The sequence below is a fragment of the Ictidomys tridecemlineatus genome, chromosome 4 (genome assembly GCF_052094955.1).
Source record: "Ictidomys tridecemlineatus isolate mIctTri1 chromosome 4, mIctTri1.hap1, whole genome shotgun sequence".
Lineage (NCBI taxonomy): Eukaryota > Metazoa > Chordata > Mammalia > Rodentia > Sciuridae > Ictidomys > Ictidomys tridecemlineatus.
The window spans coordinates 52,023,071-52,037,389 of record NC_135480.1 but is presented as its reverse complement, the minus strand read 5'-3'; the positions used below and the strand labels follow the sequence as shown (position 1 = coordinate 52,037,389).

General features: G+C 33.3%; 1 protein-coding gene across 7 annotated transcripts in view; it reads right to left on the bottom strand.

Annotated features, from left to right (window-relative positions):
• Sbf2 (SET binding factor 2) overlaps window positions 1-14,319 on the bottom strand; it is a 401,965-nt gene that overhangs the window by 109,926 nt on the left and 277,720 nt on the right. For all 7 annotated transcript variants that reach the window (XM_078046492.1, XM_078046499.1, XM_078046494.1 and 4 more), the window contains one exon: window positions 12,856-12,924. In XM_078046492.1, coding sequence (XP_077902618.1) covers window positions 12,856-12,924 — 69 coding nt within the window. The remainder of the gene's footprint in view (window positions 1-12,855; window positions 12,925-14,319) is intronic.

Genomic DNA, 14,319 nt, shown 5'->3' with positions numbered 1-14,319 from the left:
ATGAAAACAGCCTCATTTTCATTAACCTCTTTCAGAATTCTAAATTTATTGATTTGAAAAACAAAAAAGGTACTAAGTTATTTTTTGAACCTTAAAATCTCCACACACACACCACCGCCCATCTAGAAAGTACTGTCTTTATAACCAGTTTACACCAGTGAAACATGTCATTAAACTATATTACATTATCAGCATTGACACAAAAGTGAAAGACAAACTCTCAGGGTTTCAAGATCCTTAAATACTTCTATTTCCAACAACTGGGGAACTTTTAAGACACTGGTATCCACGCCTTAGCCCCAAAGATTTTGGTGCCAGCTGTTGTTTGATAGGAGCTTTGAATCTGTTTGTCTTTAAAAAGCACCAGGAGTAGAGCTAAGAGTTATAGATCCAGGCCAAAGGATTAGAGTTCATATATAGACAAGTCTCTTGATTCTAGATCATCGAGAAATCCTTCTGCCCTTCAATCCTTCTGCAGCAGCATCCAGGACTCTGGATGCACTACAGTGAGGTAAAATCAGAAAGGATTCAAGCCTTGCAGGACAACCACCTATCTTTCTGTTCAACTTTTTAGCAAGTGGGAGGCCTCCAGTGCTAGTATAGTAAATCACAAATTACTCACCTCCTACTGTCTCAGAATTAGGGAGAAGAGAGTATGTGTTTTTTTGTTAAACACACAGTCCTTTTATCTGTCTGTCTCTATCTCCTAAAAAGAAAATATACCTGGAGGGACCAATGGAGAAAATCAAATTCCATGTTACTATAGAAGAAATTAGAGTCTTGGCTTTAGTCATAACTGTATTTCTTTTCTCACTGTTTTCTTGCAAAATAAATGACCAGTTGATTTTTTTTGCAATATCTTTATTTATTTTTATATGGTGCTGAGCTTCGAACCCAGGCCCTTGCACATGCTAGGCGAGCGCTCTACCACTGAGCCACAATCCCAGCCCAACCAGTTGATTTTTAATGGTACTAAACAATCTACTAAAAGATTGTTCAAATTAGCAATTTTCTTTTAACTTCTATTCCAAAGTAGAAATTTTACAAATTCACTTATCTTTTGCATGTGATTCTCTTGTGCTATATCTTTTTTTTTAGTTATACATGACAATCGAATTCATTTTGATATAATTATATAAGCATGGAATATATTTAATTCTCATTAGGACCACAGTCTTGTGGATGTACAGGATGGTGGGATTCACTGTTGTATATTCATATATGTACACAGAAAAATTGTCAGATTCATTCCACCGTCTTTCCTTTTCCTATTCCTTCTGCTTTCCCTTCATTCCCCCTTGTCTAATCCACTGAACTTCTATTCTTCCTCCCCACCCCCTTATTGTGGGTTAGTTTCCACATATCAGAGAGACCATCTGACCTTTGGTTTTGGGGATTGGCTTATTTAGCATGATAGTCTCCAGATCCATCCATTTACCAGCAAATATCATAAAGTCATTCTTCTTTATGGCTGAGTAACACTCCATTGAATATATATATACCACAATTTCTTTATCCATCATCTGTTGAAGGGTAACAAGGTTGGCTCCATAACTTAGCTACTGTGAATTATGCTGCCATAAACATTGATGCGGCTGAGTAACTGTGTACGTTGATTTTAAATCCTTTGGATATATACTGAGGAGTGGGATAGCTGGGTCAAATGAAGGTTCCATTCCTATTTTTTTTTTTTTTTAGGAATCTCCATACTGCTTTCTAGATTGGTTGCACCAATTTGTAGTCCCACCAATAATGTATGAATGTACACTTTTCCCCATATCCTCTCCAACATTTATTGTTATTCGTAGTTTTGATAATTGGCATTCTGACTAGAGTTAATGAAATCTCAGTGTATTTTTTGAAAATATTTTTTTTTGTAGTTCAGATGGACAGAATGCCTTTATTTTATTTGTTCATTTTTATGTGGTGCTGAGGATTAAACCCAGTGCCTCATGCATGATAGGCAAGTGCTCTACCACTGAGCTATAGCCCCTCAGATATTGAACATTTTTTCATGTGTTTGTTAACCATTTGTATTTCTTCTTTTGAGAAGTGTTTGTTCCGTTTCTTTGTCCATTTATTGATTTGGTTTCATTCTCTCTTTTTTTTCCTTTTGTCTACAGGTTTTTCCAAGTTTCTAATCTGTAACTTTACATTTATAAGTAAACATCTTCCTTCATATCTTATTTGTGCTATTGATTTATTTAAACCTTTTTTTTTTAATCACAGAGAGTAGAAGTAAAATCCTTGTTGTTTATACAACATTTAAATTCCCTATTATGGTACATAAGGTTATTCACAGTCTGGCCATAGATTATCTTAGGCCTCCATCTTCAATAACAATTCTCATTAAGGGATTCATAGTCTTTTCTCTACCTATAATATTTATATCTCCCTATTCTTCATTCACTCTTTACCTCAGTATTATAAGACAAATGCATGGGCACAAATCTCACAACTTCTTTGTTGTGTTTCTCAGTTCACCAGGAATTAATATATTCTTATGGTGCTTAGATTATATCTGTTTTAGATTACTTATATTGTAATTTATTTTATTAATTATCTTCTTTGAAAGTATCTGTATTCTTCAAGGTGAAGACCTCAACTTGTTCACCTTTGTATTCCTAACGCTTGGGACATGGTAGTAGTTTAGTGTCTATGGAACTGAATGGTACTAAATTTCTTTTGTAACAGAGGAAGAACCAGAATCATAGCAGGCTGCTTCATTTTCAGAAAAATGAACAAAATTTCCCAAACATTTGACCATCACGGGAAAGAACTACAAAAGTTCAGAAAAATATTCTAAATTAAAAATTAATAAATACCAATGTTAATAAAAACAATAAATTTAATAAAATTAAAATACTGTTATTTATTCACTAAAAAACAATAATTAGCATCTGTTCTGAAGTTAATAAGCAAATTACCTCATAGTTAGTCTTATTACTAGTTTCAACAGTGAATATAAACTAATCTTAAGAAAATTGTAGTTCTGAACTGATTATAATTCACAGTTTCTTAGTGGCAGAGGTTTTTCAGGAGTACTAAAAAAAAAAAAGCAGTGTTTTAAAACTTGAAAATAAAAAAAAAAAAACACTGAGAGACACAGGAGAAGTTGTGCTGAAAGGGAGGAGGAAGAGGAGGAGGAAGGAATGTTAAATTGACCTAAAAACCAAGAAGAAAATAAAGGGAGGAAATAAAAGCAAGACACTAATTCTCTTGCTATTCTAAAATTCTTCCATGTTGGAGGCATCTGCTGTAATAAACACGTTAATATCTCTTCCAAGCCAAATTTAGATTCAGATAGTATTGATGCCTGTCTTTACTCTCAGATGTTTTTCTGATACATTATTTAAAAATTAATATTCAATTAAAATTTTTTATAGTTGTAGATGGACAGAATGCTTTTATTTTACTTGTTTATTTTTATGTGGTGCTAAGGATAAAATCCAGTGCCTCCACATGCTAGGCAAGTACTCTACCACTGGGCTACAGCCCCAGCCCCAGCCCCTAATATTCAATTTTATATCAGATCTGAGACCCTTTATCATTCTCTCCTTTCTTTTGGCCAAAAACGAAATCTTTTGAGACCTATGATGGGAAATGCAATCTATCTAGGCCAAGAAGCCTGAGAAAAACAAAGTTCTTTTCTTATTTTGTAGGTTTTCAATAACCTCTGTTATCATTTGCTAATTAAAAATGATTAATAAAATATCTGTTTTTCATATTACTGTAAGATTTTTCTTCTAGCAGCAATCATAAAACTAAGAAGGCAGGGTTATTTGAATTCCAGCAGCTAGAATTACCTACAAATTGTCATATGTATAATAGGACAAGGGTCCATATTAATGGCTAAGAGGCAAGGTCAGTATTTAAGTAACTTCTAAATCATCTGAGAAATTTAAAAAATGTATTTGGTGTCATTTTGAAAGTTAGTATGTTTTCTGTTAGAAATATGTAGAAATTGGAGACTTATAAATAATACTATGTGATGACTGTTGAAATCATCCATATTAATCATCATTTCCCATCCTTGCCCCCTCTAAACCAAAGCTTAATTGAAGCATCCTTGCTGGATATACATGTGAAAATGTCTGGGGAAATGAGAGGGTAGGAGTGATGCCAATTTAATATCTCCAGGCAAAAAAACAAACAAAAAAAATTTCTTGAAGGTATGCTGCATTTAACTGGGATTCATCTGGAGAAAGCTATTTTAGTTAAAAAAAACAAACAAACAAACTAACAAAAACATAAGCTTTGGGATCAGACAGAACAATTTAGACAGTTCAGAGAAGTTTTGGCTCTGGCACTTACTAGTTATGTGGTACAGATTCTTCCTAAGCCATATTTCCTTTACCTTAAAATAGGAACAAACACTTCACTGAGGTGGGTTAGATACTAAAAAGTCAAATGTAGCATCTGGTACATGGTAAAAATTCAATAAATATTAGTTCTCATTATTATTCCTATCACTATCCTCTGGGTCTCTGTTTTCCACCATGTTCTATTAGGTAGGTAGACTTACACGGAAATAACAACAGGCTTTGATGTGAAAAAAAAAAAAAACAAGCAGATTTTAGTTTATTCATTGTGGGGGACAGGAGTTTGAGAAAGAATTACTGGCAGAGTTTGGTGGTGGCAGAAAGATCACTGCTTAGGTGATTTGGTGGCTCTTCATGCTTTATTTAACATTTACTTTCTGCTTTTCTGACTGATTAGGTAAGTTAGGTTTTTTTTTTTTGTATTACAATTCTTAATACACCTTTATACCACGATTTATCATATCTCTGATTGTATACAAAGTATGTTGACACCAAATTTAGGTAAGTTAGTTTTATACAAATAACTTGAAAGATTTTTCTATCATACTCACTGAATTTACTTACCTTGAGCTATTAATATTTTGAAATGAAAATAATATCGAGGCCTAAAAATTTTATTTGCACTTGGACTAGCTAGTGTATGCTCTTTTAGAATGTATAAGCTGAAATTAAATTGAGCAATAAAATTAAAGAAATGTAAAATCACTTAGATAGAAATGTAAAATTTATATTTATTCATACTGAGAAATCATGCTTTACATAAAATGTACCAAGAAGATTAACTATGTATTACATACTGAATTAGATATACTTTAAATAATATAGAAGGTTTAATGTTCTGGGTATGTTAATTATTATTTAAGAGTCCTAAAGAAATCACCTAACAACATGGGTGAATCTCACAACCATTATGCGTAGTGAAAGAAGCCAGACACCTAAGAACATACAATGTATTATTCCATTTATATGAAATACTCCCAAAGGCAAATTTATAAAGTCAGAAAGCAGATTATGTTGCCTGGGAATGGGAAGTGAGTATAAAGGGGCATGAGGAGGGTTTTTTGGGGAATGACAGAAATGTCTACAATCAGATTATGGTGGTAGTTGTACTAGTCTGTAAGTATACTAAAATCATGACATGTACACTTACAATGGGTGAATTTTATGGTATGTAAATTATACTTCATAAATCTGTTAATAAAAACAAGTCTTTCAAATGTCTGAATATTGGAAAGGAAGTTTTAACATGCTGAATGAAGTGAGAATTCTGAAGAAAAATCTATTTTTACTGAGAATTATTCCCTGAATAATGCTGTCATTCTTAAGTAAGGGTCTATTTTGATCAACAAAACTTCTTCAAAGTGCTATGTACACATGGGAGATCTTTGGAATTTGTGAAGGTTTCACTTCAGGGTGCTTGAATTTAAGGTAAATAAGGTATTTATTTTTCTTCCCAGGGTAAAAATAAACTATAATAATAGTATCAAAGGAGAATATTAGCTCTCCTGGGAGTCATTTTGAATATCAATAAACAACAAATGTGCCTCAAAAAAGTAATGGGAGGGATTTGTCATAATTTCATAGATATCAGGAAACTTCATCTATATTACCTGATGTAATGTATCCTAGTTTCGTTCTATTCCTGCCCTATTGGGTTTCATATTTTTTTTTCTTCTAAAATGTAATATTTAGACATACTCTGGCTCTTAATTTAACAATATTTAAAGAAAAATGACCTAAAAAAAGAGTAGCCCAATGTTATTCGTTTGTAAATGATCCTCTACTGTTAATAGCTGATTAATGGATAGAGAAGCCATTGGTGTATTTCTTGAGGGTAAGAAGCATGTTACTGAACTGTGACTCTGCATCAGGCACAGACCAAGGCTTGGCAGATCTAATAAATGTTTGCTAAATTGGAAATTAAAGAACAAGGTAAAAATAAGCATGTATAAATATAAAAGATTACATTATTTTTTCATGTGAAAATACTACAGTTTAAACTCTTTAAAGTTTAAACAGTTTAAAGCTATTAATAAGGTACCACTGCCAAAGAAGCCTTCATAAGTTAAGTTAGCATGAATTACACATAACTTACTGAAACTGAAGAAAAGTGAAAAGGAACTGTTAATTTTCAATCTAGGGGGGAAAAAAATCCTAAATCTGTGGATGGTTATTGTACTACTGATTCCTAAGGAGCTAAGATAGGTAATGTTACAAATGGAAACTCTTGGATACTTTTATACTAAGTAGAGCTCTAAAAGATAAGTATCACTTTTTGTTTGGGCCAATGAAATACACTACTTTTACAAGAATAGTAAGTATGTATACACCAGAACTGCAAAAAGAAAAAAATATATACAATCATTAAAAACAATTGAGTAGGGACGGGAATGTAATTCAGTAGTAGAGTGCTTGTCTAGCATGTACAAGACCTGGGTTCGATCTCTAGCACTGCAAAACACAAAACAATAAAAACAAGTCTATGTATTATTGTGGAAGTATCTCCAGTATGTACTCCTAACTGAATAAAAAAACAAGGTGAGGGGCTGCGGTAGTGACTTAGTGGTACAGCACTAGCCTAACACATGCGAGGCGCTGGGTTTGATCTTCAGCATCACGTAAAAAAAGTAAATAAAGGTATTGTGTCCTACTACAACTAAAATACACACACACACACACACATTAAAAAAAACAAGGTGAAAAAATATTGTCAATGGTTTTATCCTTTCCTTAAAAAAAAAAAAAGAACAGTTTTTATCTGATAGGCAATAATTTATAACTCCTTCCATTCCCCAAAGGAAACTATTTAGAGGAGATGGGTTAGTGCTAGGAAAGGGAGCTTTTGCTTTGCATTTTGTATTTTTCTATACTACCTGAATTTCCTAGCCATGTATATTTAAGAAAATGTCCATCTGGTTTGTGGCACTGTGGCTATTTTGAAAACTTACAAGCCAATAAACTGGAAAATCTAGAAGATATTGATAAATTCCTAAACATATATGACCTACCCAAATTGAATCATGAGAATATAGAAAACCCAAACATACCAATATCAAGCAATAATAAAATAATATGAAGCAGTAATAAAATGCCTTCCCACAAATAAAAGCCCAGGACCAGATGGATTCTTGGCTGAGTTCTACCAGAACTTTAAATAACTAACATCAACTCTCCTCAAATTATCCCATGAAACAGAAAGGTAAAGAACAGTCAAATTCATTCAATATCAGTATAATTCTGATAACAAAACTAGATAAAGACATGCCAAGGAAAGAAAACTACAGACCAATGTCCTTGTTGAGCATAGCTAAAAAAATTTCTTAATAAAATAGTAGCAAACAGCATTTAAAAACACATTAAGAAGAATGTACACCATAACCAAGTTGGATTCATTCTAGGGATACAAGGTTGGTTCCATATATGTAAATCAATAGATGTAATTCATCACAAGGACAAAAATAAAGGACAAAAATCACATGATCATCTCAACAGATGCAGAAAAAGCCTTTGACAAAATTCAGCACCCAGTCATGTTAAAAACACTGGAGAAACTACCGATAGAAGAAACTTACCTCAATACCATAAAGGTTATAGATGATAAACTCAAAGCCATATACTTGGAGAAAAACTGAAAGCATTTCCTCTCAACCAGTTTAATTTTTTTAAAAAATAATTTGCTGTAATTAAAAAAGAGTATCAAGTTTTCTGGTAGAATTTTTTGGATCTTCTAGATATAGAATTATATCATAAGCAAATAGTGATAGTTTGAGTTCTTCTTAACTTATTTGTATCCCTTTAGTTTCTTCGTTTTGTCTAATTGCCCTGATTAGAGTTTTAAGGATGATGTTGAATAGAAGTGGTGAAAGAGGGCATCCCTGTCTTGTTCCAGTTTTTAGTGGGATTGCTTTCAATTTTTCTCCATTTAGAATGATGCTGGCCTTGGGTTTAATATATATAGCTGTTACAATGTTGAGGTATGTTCCTAGTTTTTCTAGTGTTTTGAACATGAAGGTGTGCTGTATTTTGTCAAATGCTTTTTCTTCATCTATTGAGATGATCATATGATTCTTGTTTTTAAGACTATTAATATGATGAATTACATTTATTGATTTCTGTATGTTGAACCAACCCCCTGCAGCCCTGGGATGAATCCCACTTGATCGTGGTGCACTGTTTTGTATGCTATTTGCCAGAATTTTATTGAGAATTTTTGCATCTATGTTCATCAGGGATATTGGTCTGAAGTTTTCTTTCTTTGATGTGTCTTTGTCTGGTTTTAGTCTAAAAGTGATATTAGCCTCATAGAATGAGTTTGGAAGGGTTTCCTCCTTTTCTATTTCATGGAATACTTTGAGGAGTATTGGTGTTAATTCTTTTTTGAAAGTCTTGTAGAACTCAGCTGAGAATCCATCTGGTCCTGGGCTTTTCTTGGTTGGTAGGCTTTTGATGGCATTTTCTATTTCATTACTTGAAATTGATTTGTTCAAATCATGGGTGACCTCCTCATTCAGTTTGGGTAGGTCATATGTCTCTAGAAATTTGTTGATGTCTTTGATATTTTCTGTTTTATAAAGTATAAATTTTCAAAATAGTTTCTAATTATCTTCTGTATTTCAGACATGTCTGTTGTGATATTTCCTTCTTCAACTTATAGCAGGATACAAAATCAATACCCATAAATCAAACACATTCCTATATATCAGTGGTGAATTCACTGAAAGAAATTAGGAAAACTACTCCATTCACAATAGCTGCAAATAAATAAATAAATAAAATACCTGGGAATCAATCAAACAAAAGAGGTGAAAGACCTCTATAATGAAAACTACAGAACACTAAAGAAAGTAATTGGAGAAAACCTCAGAAGATGAAACCATCTCCCATGCTCTTGATAGGCAGAATTAATACTGTCAAAATGGCCATACTACCAAAAGCATTATACAGATTTAATGCAATTCCTATTAAAATCCCAATGACATTCTTCATAGAAATAGAAAAAGCAATCATGAAATTTATTTGAAAAAATAAGAGATCCAGAATAGCTAAAGTAATCATTAGCAAGGAAAGTGAAACAATAGGCATCACAATACCAGACCTTAAACTATACTACAGAGCTATAATAACAAAAACAGCATGATATTGGTATCAAAATAGACTTGTAGACCAATTATACAGAATAGAGAACACATGAGACAAACTCACATAAATACAGTTATCTCATAATAGACAAAGGTGCCAAAAACATTCACTGGAGAAAAGATAGCCTATTCAACAAATGGTGCTGGCACAACTGGAAATCCATATGTAGCAAACCTCTATCTCTCAACCGCACAAAAATCAACTCAAAGTGGATCAAAGACTTAAGCACTAGAACAGAGATCCTGCATCTAATAGGAGAAAAAATAGGCTCAAATCTTTACCACATCAGCCTAGGATCCAACTTCTTTAATAAGATTTTTAAAACTCAAGAAGTAAAATCAAGAATAAATAAATGGAATGGATTCAAATTAAAAAGCTTCTTCTCAGCAAAGGAAACAATTAATAATGTGAGGAGAGAGCCTACAGATTGGGAGAAAATCTTTACCACATGCACCTCTGATAAAGCATTTATCTCTAGGATATATAAAGAACTTGAAAAAACTTAACACCAAAAAAACCCCCACAAATAACCCAATCAATAAACAGGCTAAGGAACTAAACAGACACTTCACAAAGAACAAGTACAAGTGATCAACAAATATATGAGTAAGTGTTCAACATCTTTAGCAATTAGAGAAATGCAAATCAAAACTACTCTTAAGATTTCATCTCATTCCTATCAAAATGGCAATCATCAAGAAACAGGCAACAATAAATGTCGGCGAGGATGTGGTGAAAAAGGTACACTCATACATTGCTGGTGGGACTGCAACTTGGTGCAGCCAATATGGAAAGCAGTATGGAGATTCCTCAGAAAACTGGGAATGGAACCACCATTTGACCCAGCTATCCCACTCCTTGATTTACACCCAAAGGACTTAAAATGAGCATATACAGTGATACAGCCACATCATTGTTCATAGCAGCTCAATTCACAATAGCTAGACTATGGAACCAACCTAGGTATCCCTCAATAGATGAATGGATAAAGAAAAAGGGGTATATATACTCAATGGAATATTACTCAGCTTTAAAAAAGAGTGAAATTATGGCATTTGCCAGTAAATGGTTGGAGTTACATGAAGATGCTAATTCAAAATGAGGCCGGGGGCATTAGGGAAGAATAGCATTACCTTAGATTAGGTAGAGGGAAGTGATGGGAGGGAAGGAGAGGGGATGTGGGGATAAAGATAGTAGAATGAAACAAACATTATTACTGTATGTATATACGTGACTACATGACCAATATGATTCTGCAAGGTGTACACTCAAAAAAATAAAATTATATCCCATCTATGTATGATATATCCAATTGCATAAATGCATTCTACTGTCATGTATAACTAATTAAAACAAATAAAAAATTTAAAAAGAGTACAATACAAGTTCCTAAGGCCATGTTGATGTTTTATTTATGTTGCTGTCCATGATACTGCCCAGTATAGTAACTTTATATGTCCAGATGCTCAATAAACTTTTATTGCATTGAAAAAAAAATAAATATGTTACTAAAATATTTTAAAAGTAAGAAACAACTGAGACCATTCTCTGAAGTAATGCTGTGCAAGTCCCAAGAGTTTATACTGGCTAGACAGTTATGAGGATGGCTCATCTGCAATTTGTGGCCAGATTAATGCAATTTATATCTACTTCCTGAATTAAAAAATCCACTATGGGGCTAGGATTATGACTCAGCATTAGAGCGCTTGCCTAGCACATGCAAGGCCCTGGTTTGATCCTCAGCACCACATAAAAATAAATAAACAAACAAATAAATAAACAAACAAACAAACAAATAAATAAATAAAGATACTGTGTCCAACTACAGCGAAAAAATAAATATAAACAAATCCACATTGCACAAAAAATAATTTTCTGTAAGATATATATTTAGAAAATATTTAAAAATCAGTGTGATCTGCCTTCCCTAACTCTTCTGAACCAATTATCAATGCACTCTTTGTTCCAAAGCCATCCCTCTTTTCTGTTCTTTCTGATCTTAGAACTGGGCCTTATAAACATTTCCTTTGTCACTGGGTATGATATTAAGCTTTGTCAGTAAAAAGCGCACAGGGACACTGCAGTAGAAACTGACTTCTCTTCCTGGTTCTGGTGTGCTTTTTCCTTTTTATTCCTGTGGCATCACCTACTGTGATGTGGGACACCTACAGGTGTTTGCTACTGAAGAAGTTTTAGTATTATCCCAACTGGTGGCATTCTATTTAATTTCACTAGTACTCTAGTAGCTGGTTTCACAGTATGTCTTGTGGCAGGCAGTTTTCTGCTTGCCAGTCTTGCTCTGTGGTACCTCAGTGAATGTCTAAGCCATCATTGGCCACAGTAATACCTTTCCAAAAAGATCTGTGAATCAGCTCAGAGGTGAGGAGGCCCTTTCCAAGTTTATTTCTCTCTCAGGTACTCTTCTGGAGCTCTAGAGATAGTAGCTGCTCCCCAAATTCGATTCCTATATTCTTTAGATTCTCTTTATCATTACTACTTAATAGCTCCTTATATTAAAAGCTATCTGCTTGAATTACTGTTAAGTTTCTGGCTGTCCATTGGGCCTTGACTGATTTACCTGAAAACCAAACCAAAAAACTAAGATAAAAACAATCATATCTGTAAACTCACCTCTAAAACATAGCACAGTATTATTAAGTTTGATAATACTGGAAAACAGCATGGCATTTGGCCAAACTTGTTAACTTACTGCCTTATAAAGCTGACTCTGCATATGGATCAACAGTGAGTCATTCTGTTGCCACAGATTTAATATTTCCTATTACACATTTCAGAAGGATGTATTAAATGCATGGTTCAGAATGTGGTTGTTTAGTTCTTTATAGGATGTGACAATAAAGAGAACTTGCTGGGTTTGTTTGCTGTAAGAACTAATATATTTGTGTTAAAGTTATAATGACAGAATTTTAAAAATCACTTTGGACAGTACAGAAAATTCTCAGAAGGTTGACAGAAATTGCCAACTACATTAAACTCTAATTATGTCATTCATTCATTCATTCATTTAATAACTATTTACTGTGTAGCATTAGGATATAGTGGCAAAGACAAGAGACAATATCCTAGTCTCATGGAATTTACTTTCTGTGGTCAAGGGAAAAACTTGTAAACAAATAAATATATAATACAATTTCAGGTGTTATAAGGAAAAAGAAAACAGGGTAAAATGGGTGCAGGTGTTGCATTAGGAGATGATTTAGTGTTCCATGTAACTTTTCCTATATATAGCATGCAATAAATGTTATAATAAATATAACCATGGTTATGTCTTAGGTATACTAAGAGGACAGGGTTTATTTAGTTCCATGAGGAATCAAACTGGATATACTCATACAAATCATAACAAGTTTATATACAGACCAATGAGACTTACCCTATAGAAAGCACTGGTCAAAGGGAGTAATGCTGCTGCAATGTTATATTCTTCTAAACTTGAACAATCCTTAAAAAGAAACAAAGACAAATGAAAATTATGGGATATTCACCAGAAATCACAAATATATGGAAACCAAAATAGAGGGATATACTATTTAAAGTTCTGTGAGGTTTTTACTTTTATTCCAAATTGTCACTAAGGCATAGTAGCTAAGTTGAAGGAGGGGTAGGAAACTCTCCCTGAAGTATATTCTTTTAGAAAAATGTAGTAGAAATACATTTGAGGAGGACATCATTTTATATACTATTGGTGAACAGCTACCTTCATTTATTATAATGACAGTTAAAGTTTGTATAATTTATACACAAAAAATTTAGAGGGTTTTTTAAATAGCAGATTTACCTACTGCATTTCATTGAGTCTAAGATTTTTCATCTCAGATTTTATCATCTCTGAGATTGGAATGCATTTTATAACAGACTGAAAGTATTTCTTCTTCTTAGTGTTTATCACTGAATCTAAAACCCATTAGGTAAAATTTTGGGGAATAGTATAGACAGAAAAATCTCAGTGGGAATGTAAAATAGTGCAGCTGCTGTGGAAGAAAGTACAGAAGGTCCTCAAAACAAATAAACAACAAAACTACAGAATGAGAAAACAGAATATATATAGACAAATGCAATAACTATATGCTCTAGCATATCTACTTATGGGTATATACCCAAAAGAACTAAAAATAAGAACTGAATGCAAACAGGTGAGGAAGTGGACACTCCATATATGTGGTGTGTGCACATAACATTTGCACATAGTATGGAATATTACTCAGCCTTAAAAATTTGACACATGCTATGACACGGATGAACCTCAGGGCCATTATACCAGGTGAATATTTGTATAGTGATACTAATCAGTCCTTCCTGATTGGCAGTGAAACACAAAGTGAGCCAAAAGAGGCAGGACTTGGAACAGTACCTAAGGGTAGCAAAAGCTGAACTAACACCTACCAAGAGAGTTAGATATAACGATTAAAGCTCCAACCTTAAACAATGTAGCTATTTTCATCAGAATGCAAATCCCTCATTCATCAGTTATTCATATTTGTATGAACTACCTTTAAACTTTAAAGAGTTGGTACCTTAGATATCAATTATTCCAGTGCAATTTCTCCACTTTCCAAATGACAGAAATGAAGCTTAGAAGTCAGCCACAGAGCCACAGCTAGAATCTAGATTTATCCACTTATCAGTGTGATGCTTTTTCCTCTAGACATTGCCTTTTGTTCTTGATTGTTTTCATCCTATTCTTGCAGTAGAGGATACGAGCTTTTTTTTAAATATTTATTTTTTAGTGTAGTTGAACACAATATCTTTATTTTATTTATCTATATTTATGTGGTCTTGAGGATCGAACCCAGGGCCTCGCTCATGTGAGTGCTCTACCGGTGAGGCACAATCCCAG